Source organism: Penicillium samsonianum (assembly GCF_028829775.1).
Source record: "Penicillium samsonianum strain IBT 33392 chromosome Unknown utg000001l_segment0_segment0, whole genome shotgun sequence".
NCBI lineage: Eukaryota > Fungi > Ascomycota > Eurotiomycetes > Eurotiales > Aspergillaceae > Penicillium > Penicillium samsonianum.
This window is the reverse complement of record NW_026643259.1, coordinates 1,791,974-1,813,194: the sequence shown is the minus strand read 5'-3', so window position 1 is coordinate 1,813,194 and position 21,221 is coordinate 1,791,974. Positions and strand designations below refer to the sequence as shown.

Genomic DNA, 21,221 nt, shown 5'->3' with positions numbered 1-21,221 from the left:
AAAAAAAATATGTTGGAGGCGGCGGTGTCGTGAGAAGGCGTCCCCACTCGACCCGAAATGTCGTCAGAAGGCGCGATGCGATGTCTTCAGAAGGCTCAAGTTATCGCAAATGGCACGGCAATAAATAAAGCGTCTGCATTGCGCAGATAAATTAAGCATATGCGAACGCACAACATGTCATCACGCCGGTCAATCTACTTCAACCCCGCGGCAGCAAATGAGAGCAGCGCCTCCCCGCAAATCGAAGGCCTAACATCATTCCACCAATCATTCCCCAACTATGCCCCAACTCCATTAGTCCAACTCCCAGAACTCGCAGCTGAGCTAGGCGTTGCAAACGTCGTCGTGAAAGACGAGAGTAACCGGTTCGGCCTACCATCATTCAAAGTTTTGGGCGCATCATGGGGCTGTTTCCGAGCGATTGCAGAGCACCTCGACCTGCCCTCTACGGTTTCACTCGATGAACTTTCAAACCGAGCAAAAGAAGCCTCGATTGTCTTGACGACAGCCTCGATGGGAAACCATGGACGGGCAGTTGCGTTCATGGCTCGACTCCTTGGTATCGAGGCGCGGATCTTTGTTCCTCAGTCTTTGAACCAGTGGACTCGGGATCTTATCGCCGGGGAGGGGGCTCGGTTGCTCGTTGTTCAGGGCGATTATGATCAGGCGGTGCAGGAGGCTGTGGATGAGACGCGTGTGGGACAGGGTGTACTTCTCATTCAGGATACGGCGTTTGAGGGGTATGAGGATGTTCCTACGTGGATCGTGGAGGGATACTCTACTATGATGCGCGAAGTCCAAAATGAACTTGCTCGGCTTGGTCTGTCGGGTAGTGTGATGATCACACCTGCTGGCGTGGGCAGCCTTGCGCATGCCGTCGCGAAACATTGCAAGTCGCAGGCCACACCTATGTCTGTAGTTGCTGTCGAGCCTGACACAGCTGCATGTTTATCTTCTAGCTTGAGTGCTGGAAAGCCGGTTACTGTGCAAACTTCTTCCACAATCATGGATGGCATGGACTGCGGCACAATATCTTCTACTGCCTGGCCCGATATGCAGCGTCTGGTTGATGCCTGCGTCACCGTCTCATCCTATGAGAGCCACCGCGCCGTGCAGTATCTAACTTCCAACTCTGTGGCAGCTGGGCCATGTGGAGGTGCATCGTTGGCTGCACTGCGGCGATTGGCTGTATCAAAGGAGGCTAAGTCAATTCTGAACAAGGATTCTGTGGTCATTCTTCTCAGCACTGAAGGTGCGCGCGAGTATCCAGTCCCCAAAGACGTCTCTGTTGACGATGTCGTGGGCTTAACTCAAACTCTCACTCAAATCAACTCTTCCAACCCGACCTTGTCTGTAACAGACGGAGTGGGTGAGACCGAAATCGCACACTATCTCGTTGCCTGGTTCGCCCATCGAGATATCGAGTATCACTGGATTGAGAAGGTCGCTGGACGACCATCCATTGTGGGAGTATTGCGAGGCAGCGGAGGTGGCAAGTCTCTCATGTTCAACGGCCACACAGACACCGTCAGTCTCTCCAGCTATGAGGCAGATCCCCTGTCCGGGTCTATTGGAACCAAGAATGGCAAAGAGGTTGTCTTTGGTCGGGGCTGCCTCGACATGAAGGGCGGTTTGGCTGCCGGGTTAGCAGCACTCGCAGCAACCAAAGCTAGCGGCCGCGTACCTCGGGGCGATGTCATTGTGGCTGCAGTATCAGACGAAGAAGATGCCTCACAGGGAACACAGGATGTCATTGAGGCTGGTTGGCGTGCTGATGCCGCTGTACTCCCCGAGCCAACCCAAGGCGCAATCCTTACTGCCCACAAAGGATTCGTGTGGGTTGAAGTTGATATCCTAGGAGTTGCTGCGCATGGATCCGACCCTGCATCAGGAGAAGATGCCATCCTGTATGCCGGATCCTTCTTACAGTCTTTGGAGAAGTACCAATCTCAGCTGCCAGTAGACGATCTCCTGGGTCAGGGTTCTTTACACTGTGGCTTGATTCGGGGTGGCGAAGAGCCTTCATCCTATCCAGACAAGTGCACTATCACTGTCGAATTCCGCACTGTCCCAGCTCAAACGGAAGAGTCAATCCTAGGAGACATCAGCGCCCTGCTGAAGGAAATTGGACAGCAGAAGCCTCGTTTCAAATACGCCGAGCCGCGCATTACGATGTCGCGCCCTACACAGAAGGTGGCAGCTGATCATCCGTTCGTGCAGAAGGCGATTGCTTGTGCCTCTGCTGTGCTGGGGAGCAATCCTGTCGTTAAGGCTGGCCCGTTTTGGACTGATGCGGCCTTGCTCGGTGCTGTTGGTATCCCATCCATTGTGTATGGCCCGGCAGGGGAGGGGCTGCACGCTAAGGAGGAATGGGTGGAAGTTGAGAGTCTTCAACAGTTTGAGATGGTGTTTACTCGGCTTGTCCAGGACTTTTGTCATTGAATATAGATCTATATAAGCATAGCTTAGAAGAACATACCCAAATTATTTTGTTATGTTTCCCTTGTAAACGGCGGACCTGTGAATTGCCTATATGAGTTAGTATTGGCTAGAGGAAGACAGCCGAGCCACAGAAGTTTTTCTCAAAAATAAGAAAATAGCTATAGTCAAAGACTGTGGCTGAGAATGCATTTTCGCGTAATGAATGCTTGTTATCAAATTAACTGCACAGATAAGAATCTATACTCGAACCACCAAAACACCAGCGGTATCTTGTCTAGTACAGTAAGACTCGACGTTTTAATAACCGGTGGAACTTCCCGTCTTGTTTCCAACACTCTCCGACTTCCCAGATTATTAGAGCCCAGGCTTCAATTTTCCATACAGTACGACAACTCTCCTCCTCTTGCCTCTCTTAGTTTCATTCCGTTGCCCATGAAGTGAAATCTATTCACTGATCCATATTCGATGTCAAAATCCTCCGTCCTAAAACTTTCGAGAATTTCTGACGTGAATTCTTTGCATTAGCAAACGTAAGGTTTTCTTATTTCACAGTTAGGAGTTCATCTTGTCATACCTCTAAACTGAAGCCGGCTTCCAGCGTACAGAGCGGTAACGCGCCCGTCTGACTTGCCATTCTTGTACCAACTTCGGCATGACCCAGACCACACCATACCCTTGAGAAATTCTTGTGAATATGTGTTATAGTCATCCAGAGCTTCTTGTTTCACACAAATTGACCTATGACAACGTCAGCAGATTTTACGATCACACAACCAGAATCCGAAATATACTTGATATCTTCCGTTGCCATCTTCAGACACCACTTCAATATCCATTTCGCCACGCAGAATACGCTCTCTAGGAGAGAGCCATGACCCACTGCTGGCCGTGAGTGATATTCCCTTTACTGGCAAGGGGATGCTTACCGGGACTATTGGGACCATTGAAGATGAAATAGTTTGGAATGTTGGCCGCTGCGATCCCAAAATATGCTTCTGGCGAGTCACTCCATGCGAGATTGAGTTGATGTCCATTCCGCCCTTGCACGGTCCATGAGGGGCGGTAACTAACATCGAATCCAGTTGCGCAGACGATGATATCGAATTTGGTGTGCTCGTGGGTTGTTTGAATCCCAGATTCTGTAATTTGGACTATTGGATTGACATTGACCCTCGCATTTTGCTCACGTAGAGCCTCAAGATACCCATCGCCCGGTGTTGCGCGTCGGCATCCAAGCTCATAGTGTGGAATCAGCTTGTCGCAGAGCTCTTGATCGTTCCCGAGCCGCTCTCGCATCGATGCATGTGCCTGCGCAAGAGCAGCTTTTTGAGCCGCCGAACCCTTGAAGAAGACGTTGAAAAAGTTGTCTTCACTATATTTAAGTTACTACGATTGGAAAAGAATCATTATGCAGCTGCCGGAAAGTTTTGACGTACCTGCGCTCGATCTCCTTACGAAGCTTAAAGAGCGAGGCAGGGTTATCACGAAACCCCTTCTTTTCTTCTTCGGTGAATGCAAAATTGGTTCCGTCTTTTGTAAGCTCAGCCGCATGATTAGAAAATATCCATGTAGGTGAACGGATGTAGTTGGTCAACTGAGCCGCGGTCTTCTGCAGCTGCGGGAGCACTTGGATAGCGGAAGCGCCATTGCCAATCACCGCGACTTTCTTGCCTGCCACATCGATAGAAGGGTTCCTGGACCACTTTTATTAGACCAATGACGTATACCGACACGAAGACAGAGAGACACACCAATTTGCAGTATGAACAAGCTCCCCTTTGAAATCATGAAGACCCTCGATATCAGGCCAATTCCAGTTACTAGTAAGATTAGTCTTATGAAACTTCAATGGTTGCTTTGTTCATACTTCAAGAAGCCCGACCCGTCGATCAATATGTTACATTCGTCTTCTTTTTCTTCACCGTCTTGTCGAATCTTGAGACGCCACTTACTCGAAGGCTCGTCCCAGGTCGCTTGGACTACTTTCGATTGAAGTTGGACATGTTCAGCTAGACCATATTTATCTGATGTTCTCTTTATATAGGACCAGATCTCGGGGCCTGAAGCGTAAAATGTTGACCAGTCCGGGTTGGGCTCAAAAGGGAAGGTGTAGATATGCGCGGGAACATCGCACTAAGCTCTCGAACGTCAGTCATCAGTTAATAAGGCTGTTGAATCTATCATCGAACAACGCACTGCAACTCCAGGATATCTATTCTCCAGCCATGTTCCACCAATGTCTTCATTCTTGTCATAGATGGTCAAATCGATAAAGCCTTCAAGAGCCTTATTGTATTTAACCTCGTATGCTGTCATCAGACCAGAATACCCGGCCCCGACACACACAATGCGTATGCGTCGAGGTTTGTATGCGGGCTCTTGCAATAAAGGAACCCAATTATTCGCATCGCGCAAAGGATTCAACGCCGACTTGGACGCCTCTAGAGAGCGTTGATTAACTTCAGGCTCCATCTTAGTCTCTATGGCGAGCTTGAGAGTTTCACTGCGACTTGGGGTTGGCTTTTTTTGAAAGTGTAGGAGAGAAAAAAGAGTAAAATGCGGAGTTGGGACAGAAAAATGCGGGAAATGGCTCATGTAGCTGTATTTTGTCTAAAACAGACAATGGTATTACGTCTGACTATGTTTATTCTGCAAGGAAGAGGGTATCCGAGCGTGATCCGATCAATATAGTGGGGTGACATAGAAGGCTGGCCCCACAGATACATGGCAGGGGGTGGCGCTGTCTGTTCCTCGGGCGGCACGGGCCAGGGTGGAGCTAATATCGCCACTAGCGCTGTCCGCCTGCATGCGTGATTGGCCCGGAATAACGGTAGTGGGTTGCCGTCATAGGGCGCCGGGCGGGGAATATGCGGGGTTCGGATGTGGCGGCATAGTATAGCAGAATACACAGTTATTTTTATGAGATATTTATCTATTGGTCCCTTAAATAGATAGATATGCATGACAGCTGGCGACAAGGATAGATTTCTATTAGTCTATCATGTAGGCAGGCAGATATGCCCGTAGCTAGCCGGGCGATCCATGCTCTGGCTAGCTATTTAGGGCCCTTAGCTTTGCGTTCTTTATGTACTTTATGTACGGAGTACCTGAAATTTCGTGCAGAGATCGGATAAGGGGCGAACGCTGAACATTGAAACAGTGGATGTTATGAGTTGATGAGTTGGAACAAAATGGTCAAATGCTCTTCAAATCAGCCTTGCCGAGTCCAACTAAAATTAGGATCCTGGGCAACAACGGTTGCCCCAGGGTTCGTCCTTCTGACAGGTGCATTCCATCCCGCTTCCTGCAAGTAATTACATTTCTTCACTCCATATTACGTGCCGTGTAAGAGTTGGGCGGGGAATATGCGGGGTTCGGATGTGGCGGCATAGTATAGCAGAATACACCGTTATTTTTTATGAGATATTTATCCATTGGTCCCTTAAATAGGTAGATATGCATGGCCTCGTATGAGGAAATTTGGTCGAGAGGGGGAGGAAATTATTGCACGGTCAAGCGAGCACTAGGGCTCTTGAATATGCAGGAAAAGCCATGTAGAGCAATGGTAATATGCGTGATACGTACAGGCTTGACGACAGTTAGTATCACGAGACCCTTCACGATATCACCGGGGTAGTATTGGCGGTACGGCTCGAGGGGCTGGATGTGGAAGTCGGCGATATTCCCGGTGCGTGGTCATCGTAATAGCGAGGCCAGTCGAGATAGTAGAGACCGATTGGTCGAGGGTGCGAGCAATGGCAAAGAAGGGCCCATGCTCTGAAACTTGTTTCTCGCAAGCGGCGGATGGGTGATGACAGCTTTACCAAGAGCTTGGCTTTGACGTGCCTAGGAGAAGCCTTGCATCCTCCCAAAAATACCATTAACACACGCATGTGAACTCCGTGGCCACCGGCACGTTCTGAATCAGGCAGACTACGGCTCATTGAAAATGAGGCGGTAGATCAAATATGCCTATATAATTGTATGAGAACCCCAGATAGACTCCTTATTGAGAATTCAAGTTCCTGATCTCTCTCCTACATCGCTATACTGCTATATCCGCTGTACAAGGTGCAATTTTTTCGACTACAGACCCAGGCTAAAATTTTATAACCTGCTATATACCACTGAGAAGCCGTTCCTTGCCTTGGGCTTTTCTCATTCAAAGCCATGTTGCAGAAGCAAGAAGCAGTAATGCAGCCACGCCTAGAGCGTCTCGAGCAAATGCTCGGCGATCCTCTCTTCGAAAGCATACTCTGGGGCCACGAGTACGACCTAGGTGGACTGGACAACAGTCTGCGTATTAAGATCGAGTCCGGCCAGTTCAAGAGGATTGTCTTCTATGGGATGGGATGCTCCTCGGTGGTGTCCGACATCGTCAAGGGCTTCTTTTTAACGGAGCGCATCCCGATACACGTCCAGGTTGTTAACGACTACGACAGCGACTGGTTTATCGACAGAGATACCTTGAAAGATGACTCCACTCTGACGATCATCGTCTGCTACAGCGGCTGGTCGGTGGAGCCGTGCCTGTTCTTCGAGACCATGCGAAAGATGACAGGAAACAGAAACCTGATCGTTCTATCTGGAGGCGGGAAGATTGCCGCTCTGTGCCAGGAGCACGGCACCTCGTTGATCCAGTATAAGCTAAGGCATGCCGACCGGGAATACCCCCTCTATCACGTTCAGCAGTTCTTCTCGATATTCCTCGATCTCTTCCACAAGCTGAAGATCACAAAGTCCTCATACCAATCCGAGCTCGAGGACTCGGTCAAGTTCCTGAAAGCCGAGTTCCATGAGGGAACCCTCAAGCGAGCAAAGGCCATTGCCGAGAAGCTGAGGGGGAGCCGGATCGTCCTGCTGAGCACGGCGGACTGGTACGTCACCCTCCTCAAGCAGACAACCATGTTTTTCAACGAAATCGCCATGGTTCCGACTCACAGAAACCTCCTGCACGAATTCTCCCACACCGAAGTGGCTGCCTATTCCGACCCGGCCAACAAGCAGGCCATCGTCACCTTCTGCGACTCCAATGCCGACGACTACACGCGGAATAAGATCCAGACCCTGGAAGGGCTGTTCGGTAGCAAGGAAGTCCCTCAGAACTGTAACATCGAGTTTGTCAAAATCGAGCTTAACCAGGACAACTTCTTCAAAAAGTTCTTCTTTACGCACTTTTTTACAATTTATGTTGCGTATTACCTAGGGAAATACTCCGACGTGGAGGGGAGAGACTTGATCTCGATCGCCGCGAAGAACCCTTGGTGGAGCCAGCGCTCGATCGAGCTGTTCCCCAAGTGTATCGATATCCCTTCGGTTCTCGAGTCCTAGAAGGCTGGTGACAACCTAAACGAGCCAGTAGGATTGCAGGTGAATGGATACTAAACAGTTTCTCTCTATTCAACAAAGGGGAAATCCTATTTGCGCTGGTCTCTCTCTTCAACAAGGGGAAATGCTACTATGTTTCGGATGGAAATTCTAGTTATCTTACATTACGATTATTCTGAAATGAGTCCATATTCAAGTTTCTATTGTCCCAGCCCGGGCTGTTTATTAGGAGATGCTCTCCTGTGCGACCTCGCGTAAAATTCGCCCACTGATCGCCACCGTAATAGCAAATCATATACGATCATTTGGCCTGATCTGGAGCATTAAGCATTAAGGTACTCTGGCACGAAATGTATTGTCTATTTACCAACATTTGTTACATGATACGCCTTTGAAATATAGACTTCAGATGCAGGAATAAGTCCATGAGCCATGCCGCAAAGACTAGCATAGTCATGACTGTTGCCACCCAAGCTATGGCATTGGATTCCAGCTCCTCGCCAATGCGAATCGTGGCAATTGTGAAGCCAACATTGGGAAAGATAATGGCCCACCAAGGAAGTGTGAAACTCATCTGTGGCTGCGACATACTATTGCCGCATTTGGGAATCATAATGGGCAACTGAGCGACCAGCGCAATCGCGAAAAGCCAGAATGTGAAGAGCCAAAGGAATATACCTATCCACAATGCCACGACGTTCAGGGTTTCTGAAGCAGTAGGGTGCTTCGCAAAGTATCCGTATTCGTCGGGGATCGCCTTGGCGCACCCAAGGAGAGCCACAATGGTGTATCCTGATGAACCTACGGATATGAAGAGTCCGGGTCTCTGGTTTGCCGGGCCTAAACCATTGATAAGCATGTTGCCCACGAAGAGCTGAAGAAACAAAATGCACAACATCCACCCAAGACCCTGAAAAGCAATGCCGGCAACGATGATGGCCATTCGTTGTGAGAGAGGCTGATATGCTGCAATAGACGACGCGACAGTGCCGGTCAGCATGGCGTTAAAAATCATCAGAAACATTGGTGGGCTCATGGTGCCAGGCTCGAGGGGGCAAACGACAAACATGACGACGAAGACGACGATGTTATACACCAGGGTGATAGCAGCATAGGTCCAGAAGAGAACGCGGACGGCGACAATGACCCAAGGACCGGCGTGAGGAACAGCGAAACGCTGCATGCATATGATGATGGTCGCCATCGAGAGCCATAGAGAGCCTGTGAAGTAGGCTTCCGGGGGTTTCGTGACGGATTTGCGGAAGTTGGAAGGTCTCTGTACGAACCGACAGATAATGGCTGTGGTGAAGAGGACGAACAGAACTAGGTTGAGGATGAAGACTACGACACCGGCGGTCTGCAGCCCGCGAAATTGATGGGGGGTTTCGGACAGGAGAATGGCCACGCCGCCGGTAGACTGAGTGCAGGTGAAGTTAGCCCATGTGAAGCGATCGAGCAGTCGGACCTCCTCGGCGGCGCTTTCGTCTTTGGGTTCCGCATTGTCAGGTCGAGCGGCGTTCCTCGTTGAGGCTTCATGCTGCTCTTCGTCTGGCATAGTGACTCCGTAGGGACTAAAGGCAGGGTCTTAACTGAGCGGAAATGGCTGATTTCCGAAGAATGAAAAGAAACAAAGAGGTACGAGGTTGCAGATGGCTGGGGGTAGAAAAAGCTCGCGAGGGGTAGCTACATGTATGTAGGGGAGTGTACTCCGTACTAACTAGTATAGATACCATTACAAAACACGCGGGGTCCAGCCGGCTTGAATTTACACCAGCAGTTTCTATTAAAATTTAGGGTATTATTAGTTAGGCAATTAAAGAAGTGCTATGAGATTATTCTACTCCAAGTATTCCTAACTAAGATTTTAAGATGCAGCCTAGTAATAGTAATACAGGGAATAAATAGTGCTGAAGATCACGATCACTGCTAAGTACATAGAAATTAGTGTTCCTCAACGGTTCGGTCCTATAATTGAACCCAGCCTTCTAGGTCAAGTCTATCCTTTCCGTTCCTCAGGTGACCCAGAATTGCATATGGGCTTTCCTTTTCCCTCTCCAGCAGAACTATTCAACCAACTTAAGTATGATTGCCAAAAAACAGAGAATATCGATGTCACAATCGATCGAGACTGGGGTTTGATATATGAAAAGTTGAATGCCGTCACCAAAGGCCAATACAGAAAGCTTCTGGGAATACTTATAGATGCTGTATTTTTCACTCTTTCAATTGCACCCCAAAGCCCCTCCCCGGCGAGGAGTCCATGAAACGCGAAAAAATAGACATTGAACATCGGAGTGTAAAAGGTTTGGTTGGCAGCTACCTTCGCCCCCAAAGACAGAGAGGATGAGCTGTAATTGAACCGCCGGCCTAAGAACAGGAACCATTCGTGACTAGGAATCGCGATAACAAGACCGATGATGACACTCCGCAGCGAGCGATGATAGTCGAAATCATCATCTCCTATCATTTGTGCTGAAAAGTCACCAAGACAAAATATCAGCGGTGTAAGGCACAGTTGGGTAATGTATGGTCGTCGGCTTTGAGAGTGTGAAAACCAATCAAATAGTGATGCAATGGGTCTCTGATGTTTTCGGGCCATCGGCCTCGGAGTTGTACCACGAGGAACAGCATCTTGTTTTGTTCGGAAATTTGTGGTTTGAGTGTGGTGATAGTTCACTGGGATACGACTCGGCAGCCTGAGACGCAACCGAGTGAGCATGACTTCGTGACGAAGATGAGGATGGGAAAGGCGAGAGAAGACACCGAGGAATCAGTATAGTACGTGTAAATGGACGGGTCCGAGAGAACGCGAGCTTGCCAGAAGAATCAAATCAGTTGGATGGGACTCATTACTTTATAGGGACCACAACTCGAATTTCCGACATACCAAAAAAAGGTGATACTCTCAATGTCCGAAAAAGACACAAGGGGTAGAGTTGATTATATAATACCGGTCTTATAACTACATCCTGGAATTTCGACCCCAATATCCAAGTCACGCTCCAATGCCCGGAGAAATAATTAATGCGTCACACTCAGAATCAGGAGGCCTGTTTATTTAGTGGTCGATAACAATAACAAGGTACGATCACCAACTGTCTAACCACTAACCGTGACCAGTTAGCAACGCGTAACACCAGTCCCCAGGATCACCATATCTGTTCCTGGGAACTGTGGGTGCTCTAGGAGCAGGGCTGTTCCTTGATAATCGAAGGTAAGACCAGAGCCTTCAATCTGAAATCACCAGGCTCTAGGAAAGACTGATAAGCTGACAGCAGTCCTGAGGCCCACCAGCCTTCTCCCAAAGAAGATGGCTTATTCCAAGGAGGAAGATCGATTTTGTGTCGACTGTTTGTACCAAGATTTTCCATCTGATTCTGCACCAATCGTTATAGCGAACTACCTAAAAGACCTCGGGCCACCAAAGAGTGCGCTCGACCACTTGCACCCTTGCAACTGCCTTTCAGCTCGCCCTTGAAGGCTGTGGGCCTCCATATCTCAAAGACCAGGTAATAGCCACTATTGCCTAGTAGGCAGACTAGATGCAACGAGTTGGCCAATTGCTAGAACATCTAGCCAGGCAGGAACTCGTCATGGACGTGGTCGACGTAGAAATAGCCGATCAAGCACTGGCGGATCACTGAGAAGATATCGTGCTGCCCGTGACGGAGAGGCCATGGAAGACAACAAGCTGGTGTGTCTAATGAGTCCCCCGACTAAAGGCCATGTCGGTGTCCACTTCGACGATGCACGGAGCTGGCTGAGGCTGATTAGAACCTTGGCTTATAACCAGATGATGCACCCGGACAACTTCGATCTTGATCGCGTGGCGAAAGAGGTACTTGCGTTTCTGGCTTAGTTTGTGTATCTAGCAATGTTCCTTGTGCATGCTTGATATTGTGTAACCATCAACCTGATACCCCAGTAAAGGGATCGTCAAGGCAGGGCAGAATACAGATTTAAAGAACGCATTGCTTGACAGTATAAAGATTTCAAAGGAGACAGCCAGACCCGTGAACATGGTCGTTGATTCGTGTAGAGGAAGTGTTGTGGCTGGTGTTCTTATCGCCACGGGACTACACAGCCAGGGCCGATCGGCAACATCCAGATCGGCCACCTTCGCCAGACGACATCCCACTTATTACCGCTACTAGCTAGCACACCCATCTCGTTGTTTCCAAATTTGCAGCAACTCTGATATCTTTTCTTGAAGATCCCGCAACGATGGCAGACGAATCACCAGCACAGCGATCCGCCCGAGTGCGCCGTGAGCGCCGCGAGGCAAAGATCAAGGAAGGAGGCTCAGCGCGCCTGGACAAGATCACCAGTCTCAGTGGACGCACACCACAACCTGGTACGAAATGAGAACTGCATCCCCCGTGTCTAGCTCCCGATAGCAATGCCGACATGCCGCCTCATTAGCCACGCTAGTACAAGCAATACTAACTGAAGTCAACTACAACAGACCGTGAAGAAGCCTCCCCATCCCCTCGACCTCAGCGCGCAATCTCCGCATCTCCCTCGCCTCAACCAGACATGCAGTCACCAGAAGCGATCCGCGCCCAGCAGGAAGCGTTTTTCTCGATGCTCCGACAATCCGCACCGGAACCAGGCCAGGGCGTGCATCCCGACCCACAAGCGCCAAATAGCCTTCAGGCACAGCAAGAAGCATTCCGCGCGATGTTGAGACAATCCGGACAGGACCAAGGACAGGGCCAGCCGCCCAGCGACGCCGAAGACCCCACCATCAAACTCCTGAACTCTCTCATGGGTGCTATACCCGGCGGTGACCCCAATGCCCCAGCAGGAGCACCTCCAGCCGGCGCAGGCAACCAACCGGCACCTGGATTCTCGCCCGCTGCTATCGCATCAATGCTCGGCGTCCCGCCTTTCATCGCCAATATGCTGGGTGGAGCGACGCCGCCAACAGAGGCGGAGCAGAAGCGCGCTCGGATTTGGAAGACTCTGCACACTGTCTTTGCTTTGGCGGTTGCTGTTTACCTGCTATTTATTATTGGGACTTCGGTTGCGTTGTTCGGTAGTCCCCCGCCAAAGCCTGCGACGGCACAGAACCCCTTTGCGATTTTTGTGACAGGAGAGTTGCTGTTGACTGGGAGTAAGGTGTTGCTTGGTGGGAAGTCTGGTGGTATGGGAATGGCAGTGCAGCTTTTCAGAGATGTCGTGAGGGATGGTAGTCTCCTGCTGTTCATGTTGGGCATGGGGACTTGGTACAATGGCGCATGGCAGACTACGGCATGACTAGGGTAGCTTGAGTATTTAGCTTCGTTAACGATCAGCACGATATGAGCATTTTCAATGGCATGTATTATGTGATTATTATTTCATTATTCGTATACAACTTTTGATAGAGGCTAAACAGACATGTTTACGACGGCCCGCTGGGACGGTGGGATCGCGTTGCGTAAAACACTCAAAGCAGATGCATCCAGACCCCAATCACCTTCCCATTGATCCATACGAGACCCTTTCTTGAAATGACCCGCCAGATGCTCTGCCCGAGCTGACCAGGTGGAAAGTGAACATCCACAGAATCCACAGCGGCTTTCGACATTGGCGCCCGATCCGCGCCAGGCTTCGAGGTCAGCCACGGGGACCTTCGTGCAACTGTGGAACTTGCGCAGATGCTGCCATAGATAATCCTTTCGACTGAATGAACGCGCCTGAGCAGGCTTGTCGGCACATACTCGGAATTCATGCTCTTCCCAATGGGCGGGCGTTGGGAAAAGGACGTCGCAGAAGGGGCATTCAGAAAACTGGAGTTCGAACGCTTGTTGGACGTCGTTGAGATTTGGAGTGCAGACCCAGGAGTCAAGGGTGAGATGGACACTTTTCTCGTGGCGGGCCCAATCGTGTTTCTTCTTGAAAGACTGCGTACAGAATGTGCACTGGTAATGATATTCGACTGCTGGGGGTCGTTGCCGCCCTCGAATGCGTTTGGGTTTGGTTTGCTTGGGGAGCAGTGGGAATGGCAGCCCCGTGTCTGCTGAGGAATGATAACTCCATGCTGAAGAGGCACTACCAGATGTTTCAGATGCCTTGCTTCCAATGCTGGATACCGAGGACGCCAAATGTGACGAGCTCTGGTCGAAATTGAAGAAATCCATGGCAGACCCATCGAACTGGAACGGGTCAATGCTGTCATCCGACTCTATCGAGCCAGAGGCAATGGCATTTTGAATTGCCGCTTCTGGAACAGGTTCATCTTCTGGCGGGGAAGCCTGCCATCGCTCCATGGGTGTCAGGGAAGACAGCGTGCTGGTGACCATGGGGGAGCCTGAGCGGGTACGGGATGTTGAAGAAAGTCCCGCAGTCTGGATCTTTTGCTTTTGGCGGCGGCGCGCGTTTGCAAACCAGGTTGATATGCGCTTTTGGGAGAAGCCAGTCTCATCGGCCAGCTGATTCTTTTGTGCATCAGTTGGATAAGGATATTCTTGATTTTGATAGAACCACTCGCGGAGAACTCTAGCTCCTTTTCTGAGAAACTGTTTGGGCTCTTTTCGTTCATCGCTATTTTCCATAGTTGTAGCGGGCAATGGGTTTCCATCTTCCGGCACACCGTGGAGATGACCCAAGACTGGAGAGAAAGTTTCAAAGCCCGACGGGAGGCGTTTCTCTCCCTTTGCTAGGCTGCATTCTCGAAAAAGGGCCACGCAGCTTGAGCAGGAGTTTCTGGGATTTGGATTGGCAGGCGCAGTGCGGATTATCAGACATTGCAGCCGATGCCTGCGACAATGGGCACATGATACAGGGGGACGATATGCCCCATCAAGCCACTGTGAGACATTGGTGAGACTTGGTTGCGGCAAGGATGGGTCAAAATATTCTCCTGCTAAAGGCGGAGCAGAATCATATAGAATTTCTGAAGCCTTCAATTCTTCACGGTCTTGATGTCCAGGTTGTGCATCGGCGGTGGGTATGACGTGTGACTCATGATTTGTCCACTGCGACCATTCCAGATCACTGATGTCTGAGGGAAATGGTTGAAATTCGTAGTCAGTATTTGTATCAAAAGAATGGCTCTCTTGCATCCATTGGGTTGGCTCATTTGCATCCAGCATGCCCTCCAGCTCTATATCTGATAGAGGCTGCGGCAATGGCTGCCATGATGAAGGGTTGATGGATGGCGGCTGCGGAGTCATGCCATATAGCGATGGACAGAGTTGCCCGCGCGGTATATAGTGAGCCCTTTCTTGTATATCGAGATTATAGTCCAAAATCCACGAGTAGCTTGGCTAGACCCCGTCGCGTTCTGCCTCGCCGTTAATTTGCCGTTATCGATGGGTGGCGGACGAAGTCCGCGCTAATCCATATTGGGCCAAAAAATGTTCCTCGCCACACTAGTCCAAAAACGGCAGGTACACACCAGCCGCGCCAGGCAAGATACATGTATGCCATTACCTAAGCTTTCACTGCCCCCGGAGCGCGTGGGCCGATCTCGGGAGCATCCAAGGTTAGGTAGATCCGCAATGAATCTCGAGGTCTGTGACCTCGTGTTCGCTGCGCCTACTAGACCTTCCCCAGAGTCTCCTTGCCGATTTCTCCGTATCGGTCTCCGTAAAATCCTCGAAGCAGTCTCAGATTATGCACGATAAGGTCGGGGTAATTAAGAGTTTCCGAAGTCGGCTCCAGGGCTGAGATCATCCTTGTACCAATAACTATTTACTTGATACCTCAATTGAACAATCTTCGAAGAGGTGGCAGGCCATGTCTAGATGGAAGCAAGGTCAATGTCCTGGTCCGAGACAGAGCCTGTATGTTCCCTAGAGACTCAATCAATCAATTTCTACGGAAATCAATCTGGCAGCCACGTTGCTTATCGGAATTAAGCTTATCTTATGGTGTTACAAGACCAAAAAAATAAGGCTGGGTCCACGTATAATTGGAACTATCACGTATTAGGCAGGATACTGATTGAAATCTATAGTCTGGGGGATAAACAGGCGAATTGGAAGAGGCATAGAGGTTGATATGGCATCAACGGGAGTAGAGGAAGATATGAGACCTGGGGTAGATATGTAGGCAAATAACTAGGCGCATAATTCGAATCCACAGGTGGGACACACCGGAGTTTGACCTCTTCTCCGTGGTTCGGGTGGGGCACTTTTGAATCGCCACTCGGTGAGAAGGCAAATTTATTCGTGAGAACCCGGAATGAAGCCGAGTCCCGGTGAAGAAACTAGGCTCGGGAAAAAAGGCTATCCGATATAAAAATAAAAGCCACAATTTTTTACACTCAATACCTACCTAGACACCTAAATATGTACACAATCTTTTACAAGTTTCCCCAACAAATAATAAACCTTAAAATGGGAATGGTGATCGCCACTGTAGCTATGTGTCAACGATCAGGCAATGTGCGCTACAAGGTGGTACCGGGTGGGACTGGGGATGGACTGGGGCAGAATTAGCTTTTGCGATCAATTTCCATCACCAATTAGAATGAGTCAGCAAGGCTAATCCGGCATTGACATTGGCCAGACGTTGGCCAGGTCTCCGGATTCGGACCGAACTGAGACAATCATTGGTGAATTCGTCGGGTTGCATCGAATTTCTGTGGAACCTTCCATTTATTCCTACCCAGGTATGGGGCAAAATTCCAAAATTCCCGTTGACACGCGAGAAAATGGGGAAACAATAAGATGGCCAGATTTCCCACTTAAGTTTGTTCTTTCCTCGTAGGAGTAAACTTATCCTTTGTGCCCATCTTCTTCAACACTTGACTCCTCTGCTTTTTCAACTACACAGAATGGAGGTCAATACAGCACCACCTGCCTATGATCAGGATAAGATCGCTGAGCGGAAGGATATGCCACAATTCGAGGAGGAGGGCCAGCTCAAGGCTGGTGAGGTCCACGATGCTTTTGGCAACGAGGAGTACGCTGAGATTAAATATAAAACCTTGAAGTGGTGGTATGTATCATCTATCATCAGGAACAGAGTCTCTTATCGACCGTGCTAACGTGTGGTGTCTTCAGGCAATGCGGCTTACTCATGATCTGTGAGTCAGTTTCACTGGGTGTGTTGTCACTGCCCTCAGCCGTCGCTACCCTGGGCCTCGTCCCTGGTGTCATCCTGATTATTGGCCTCGGGATTCTTGCAACATACACTGGCTACAATATTGGCCTCTTCCGCGAACGGTACCCTCATATTCAAAACCTGGGTGATGCTGGCGAGATTTTGCTCGGCAAGTTCGGCCGGGAGCTCTTCGGTACTGGCCAGTTCCTATTCTGTATTTTCGTTATGGGCAGCCACATCCTGACCTTCCGCGTCATGATGAATACCCTTACCAACCACGGGACCTGCTCTGTCGTGTTCAGTGTCGTCGGTATGGTTATCTCAATCGCCCTTTCCATCCCCCGTACGATGAAAGGCATGACCTGGATCTCGTTTGCATCATTCCTCAGTATCTCGTGCGCTGTCGTGATCACTATGGTTTCCGTGGGGGTGCAAAGCCACCCCGATCGTGTTATCCACGCCACCGTTGAAACCAACCTGTACACTGCATTCCAGGCTGTTTCAAACATCGTCTTCGCTTACTGCGCCCACGTCGCTTTCTTCGGTTTGATCGCCGAGATGGAGTCGCCCCAGGATTTCAAGAAGTCCTTATTCATGCTTCAGGGCTTTGAGATCTCCCTTTACCTGACCGCCGCCGTTGTGATTTACTTCTACATTGGCACAGACGTGCATTCCCCTGCCCTCACATCCGCAGGGCCCCTGATGAGCAAGATTGCCTACGGCATTGCTATCCCCACCATTGTCGGCGCCGGTGTCGTCAACGGCCATATCGGCTTGAAGTACATCTACTTCCGCCTCTGCTCCAAGTCGGATCTGATGCATCAGCGCAACAAGCGTTCCGTCGGTCTCTGGATTGGTCTCGGTGTGGCTTGCTGGGTCGTTGCGTGGATTATCTCCGAGGCTATTCCTGTCTTCAGCGACCTGAACAGTTTGATCAGTGCTCTTTTCGCTTCCTGGTTCAGCTACGGTCTCTCCGGTATCTACTGGCTCCACCTCAACCGCGGCGAGTGGTTCGCCTCTCCCCGCAAGATCTTCCTTAGCATTCTCAACATCGGCATTGCCTGCTTCGGTCTGATTCTATGTGTTCTTGGGTTGTATGCTTCTGGCACAGCTATCAACAAGAACTCCGGCAGCAGCAGCTTCACCTGCGCAAACACCGATACTTAGATGGTTTCACCTTGCTTCATCTTTTTAACATCACGCGCACTGTATATATACCGCATATAGATTATGCTAAGAGCGCACTGGCTGGCTCTAGAATATAAATAATATATTTAAATTATCCTGAAAATGCTTGCCTGTCCTAATTGTACCTAGATTATACCCCTGAGACTAAGAAAGGTAAACTTCACTACAGAAGAAATTGACGATTTCCTCAAGTCCTACCACATAATCAGGTCTCCAGCCTGGTCTTCGCCTCTCCACAAACTGCTCAACATGGAAGAGGTCACGTCCATGGTCAAGTTTCATTGCTCGATTGTTCTACCCTGGATGCGACTGTTCGAACGCTTACTAATATAAGACCCTTTATGTAGCCTAAGGGGATACTTGGGATAATTAACTTGATACATACAAAATCCCCTCCCCGGATTCGAAGACATTATTGAAGGCGTTTCTCCCGAAGGGTGAGAACTAGAGATAGGGCCAGTGTTATCGAGCAAACAGAAAGAACTACATGGTCAGCAAACTTCGAGTCTTGTCTATGCGAGGGATACGTACTTGGAATAAGTTTGAAACTCTTCAAATAGCTTGATATAATAATCTCTTGTAAGTTGCTTGGCAGAGATTGGGCAAATCGGTCGTCCCTCAGTACTTGATTTATGATCTATGAGTGGCCGGGCGTTAGCATATGCCCAAGTTGAAAGTATTTTTTCCTTAAGATCCTTACCTGAAGTGACGCTATATCAGTACCAAGTCGTTGTACTAATTCATCCCGAAGCTTGTGTCGACAAACGGTTGCTGCCTCTGTGACGCCGAGAATAATCCCGAGTTGCTGTGCCAAGTAAGTAGTAGGTAGTTATCACAGCCGGGGAATGTTCCTGTGGTGTTACGGCTGAGATACCGACAAATGCAGTAGAAAAGAGACCACCAATCCCAGCCGCAGCACAAAATAAGTGGACAAGCCCAAAATGGCTCGGGGCTAGCGGCCAGCGGCAAGCCATCAACATGAAACCAATTAGGCTAAGTCCATGACTGGCAATAGCTAATGACTTGTACCTTCCAGTTCTGTAATGGCTAAATTAGTACGTCTCGTCAATCCGAATGTATCAGATTGTACTCACCTTTGAACCAGATATCCACACAAGACTGAGCCGACCGCAGCTCCCACAGAAGCGGGCATCAGGTAAAGTCCGACAGTGTCGATCGAAGTGTACTCCGTCCGAATAAAGAATTCAGCGATGTTTGATAGCACCTTTAGGAAAGAACCCGTAAGTGGAAGTGTGAATAAACAGGCAATGATGCCGGTCATGTTGGCCATCGAACCACCAGATACAAATCATCCCCAGCAGACGAAGGCAGTCCCGCCTGATTGGCCAACCAACGTATAAGAGAAACCTCTATGGTAGTTGGCCCAGAACCAAGAGTCCACATCGCTGCGTTGACGTTGAAGATAGAGGTCAGAAAATCCCCGAAATACGCTAGAGGCGAAGGACATGACGGAATGTAGGCAAAACATTTCGGGTGATCAAGACGCATGCAATTGTCGAAAACCGAAAGAGCTTCACGTATGACCGAGAGGACATCTTGTGACTCGCTAGGGATCCCTAGGCGTTGAATGGCTTCTATGCCTTCGAGGTTGAGTGTGCGACTGATCGGGCTTGATGAGTCTATGGGGTTATTTTTGAGAAGACCGGCGATGAGGGATTCAGCTTCTTGAATATTGAGACAAGGTCGACATTCCCTGGCTCATTACTGGGCGGGATAAGCATGACTGGAAACGAAAAAAAGAGGCCTGCTATCAGAAGAGATATTTCTTGTCAAACAGAGAGGAAAGTAGTCCACAATGGAGTGACCATGATCAAGTGGTTTATATTGCCAGCCGCTACTGCACGCATAATACATGTAGTAGTATAATAATAATACCGAACCGAATTGGAACTGGTTGGTTTTTGTTATTGTGACAGTCTCCACTCCAAGAGAATACATATGAAATACATTATCAGGCCAGGGTTTACCTATATAGGCAGGTAGGTTGATCGTGAATACACTCCACCGCTTCCTATCCCGTACTTGAGCTTTGACTAACCCTCACTTGGGTGTTTGGAGGTACCTAAGGGGAAGGTGTGGTTACGTAGCAGAATCTGCGATTGAAAGCAAGTAAATCCATTGAGCACTTACTTTGCGTATCTTGAGAACAACCTACGCTAGCAGCACGATATATCGAACATGGATTCCTAGCCTGTTACAAATTTACCAATACATTATATAAATACAATGGAGATTTCCCGAATCTTTCGTAAATTTAATATAAAGTTTCTACCAAAAGTCGCGTAGATACCCATGCACTTTGTAATGCTTTTCGCCATGAATCCGAGAATTGCATCCGATAGCCTTTTGCTTTGCGTGGCGTAGACCGTGTCCCCACTGCAAAGGGATCGTGCTGAGCTGCGAGTGGGCACTGATCTACAGGTTGAGCTGTTCCGTATGCTGAAAAATGCTGCAGATCGCAAACACTGCTTCTGTTGGTCTTGCCCCGAAAAGCCACATCCATGGATGCATAGACATCCAGCATTAAATCACATCGCATGGCTAAGGAGAATACGGAACACGAGCTTGCTGCGCACCTGAGGAATTTATCTCGCCAAGGTGTCTGATCATAAAATTTCCGAGTGGACATTTGAACTATTCAATCTGGCATACGAGAAATACCTTATTCAATTTAGGATAGGAATTAAGGGGAAAGATGAGAGTTAGCTTAATAAGGTAAGGAAATGTGCCATTTCCATCAAATAGGTGCCATGGTCTAGTGGTATGACGATAGATTGTGGTGAACCACGATCTCAGAACTAAAATTCTCTATTAGCCCCGGTTCGATTCCGGGTGGCGCCATACATTTTTTATTTTTGAAGATTCTTAATCTTTATTTAATCTTAGTATTTTTGATTAGAAAGAAAGACTATTACTATTTACTACTAACATTGGGGTCGAAATATAAGGGGCCTCCGATATTCATCTTGTAGTGCACTGTAAATTGATACAGTAGCGTTACGAATGTCGGTATGTATGGAAAGGAATTTGCATTAATTAGGCACTCGGTATTATATACATGCATTCAAGTGCAATTTTGTAACGTTTTTTTATTATATTCACCACAAAAGCCCAATTTCGGAGTGATGTCTTTACAAGAGATTGTCTTCTTCACTACTATACTGCCTCTGAAACGCCGTGGTCGGACTCACTACCACCGGAGATAA

At 49.0% G+C, this 21,221-nt stretch overlaps 8 protein-coding genes across 8 annotated transcripts; 4 read left to right on the top strand and 4 right to left on the bottom strand.

Annotated features, from left to right (window-relative positions):
- Window positions 1-174: 174 nt before the first annotated feature.
- On the top strand, window positions 175-2,442 carry N7471_000705 (putative diaminopropionate ammonia-lyase; the record flags this gene model as incomplete). Its single annotated transcript, XM_057273426.1, has 1 exon — window positions 175-2,442. One exon carries the CDS (start codon window positions 175-177, stop codon window positions 2,440-2,442), a length of 2,268 nt encoding a protein of 755 aa, XP_057141605.1.
- A 368-nt stretch (window positions 2,443-2,810) lies between these two features.
- N7471_000704 (flavin-containing monooxygenase) lies at window positions 2,811-4,914 on the bottom strand (the record flags this gene model as incomplete). The annotated part of the gene is made up of 8 exons (XM_057273425.1): window positions 2,811-2,944; window positions 3,017-3,180; window positions 3,234-3,321; window positions 3,369-3,814; window positions 3,879-4,136; window positions 4,194-4,262; window positions 4,310-4,575; window positions 4,639-4,914. The coding sequence occupies 8 exons, from the start codon at window positions 4,912-4,914 to the stop codon at window positions 2,811-2,813; spliced, it is 1,701 nt and encodes a 566-aa protein (XP_057141604.1).
- A 1,722-nt stretch (window positions 4,915-6,636) lies between these two features.
- On the top strand, window positions 6,637-7,773 carry N7471_000703 (uncharacterized protein; the record flags this gene model as incomplete). The annotated part of the gene is made up of 1 exon (XM_057273424.1): window positions 6,637-7,773. One exon carries the CDS (start codon window positions 6,637-6,639, stop codon window positions 7,771-7,773), a length of 1,137 nt encoding a protein of 378 aa, XP_057141603.1.
- A 373-nt stretch (window positions 7,774-8,146) lies between these two features.
- On the bottom strand, window positions 8,147-9,325 carry N7471_000702 (tellurite-resistance/dicarboxylate transporter family protein; the record flags this gene model as incomplete). The annotated part of the gene is made up of 1 exon (XM_057273423.1): window positions 8,147-9,325. One exon carries the CDS (start codon window positions 9,323-9,325, stop codon window positions 8,147-8,149), a length of 1,179 nt encoding a protein of 392 aa, XP_057141602.1.
- Window positions 9,326-11,994: 2,669 nt separating this feature from the next.
- Window positions 11,995-13,029, top strand: N7471_000701 (uncharacterized protein; the record flags this gene model as incomplete). The annotated part of the gene is made up of 2 exons (XM_057273422.1): window positions 11,995-12,124; window positions 12,236-13,029. The coding sequence occupies 2 exons, from the start codon at window positions 11,995-11,997 to the stop codon at window positions 13,027-13,029; spliced, it is 924 nt and encodes a 307-aa protein (XP_057141601.1).
- A 113-nt stretch (window positions 13,030-13,142) lies between these two features.
- N7471_000700 (Homeodomain) lies at window positions 13,143-14,930 on the bottom strand (the record flags this gene model as incomplete). The annotated part of the gene is made up of 1 exon (XM_057273421.1): window positions 13,143-14,930. The coding sequence occupies one exon, from the start codon at window positions 14,928-14,930 to the stop codon at window positions 13,143-13,145; it is 1,788 nt and encodes a 595-aa protein (XP_057141600.1).
- A 1,607-nt stretch (window positions 14,931-16,537) lies between these two features.
- N7471_000699 (Amino acid transporter transmembrane) lies at window positions 16,538-17,973 on the top strand (the record flags this gene model as incomplete). The annotated part of the gene is made up of 2 exons (XM_057273420.1): window positions 16,538-16,701; window positions 16,767-17,973. 2 exons carry the CDS (start codon window positions 16,538-16,540, stop codon window positions 17,971-17,973), a joined length of 1,371 nt encoding a protein of 456 aa, XP_057141599.1.
- Window positions 17,974-18,734: 761 nt separating this feature from the next.
- N7471_000698 (uncharacterized protein) lies at window positions 18,735-19,276 on the bottom strand (the record flags this gene model as incomplete). Its single annotated transcript, XM_057273419.1, has 2 exons — window positions 18,735-19,032; window positions 19,089-19,276. The coding sequence occupies 2 exons, from the start codon at window positions 19,274-19,276 to the stop codon at window positions 18,735-18,737; spliced, it is 486 nt and encodes a 161-aa protein (XP_057141598.1).
- Window positions 19,277-21,221: the final 1,945 nt, after the last annotated feature.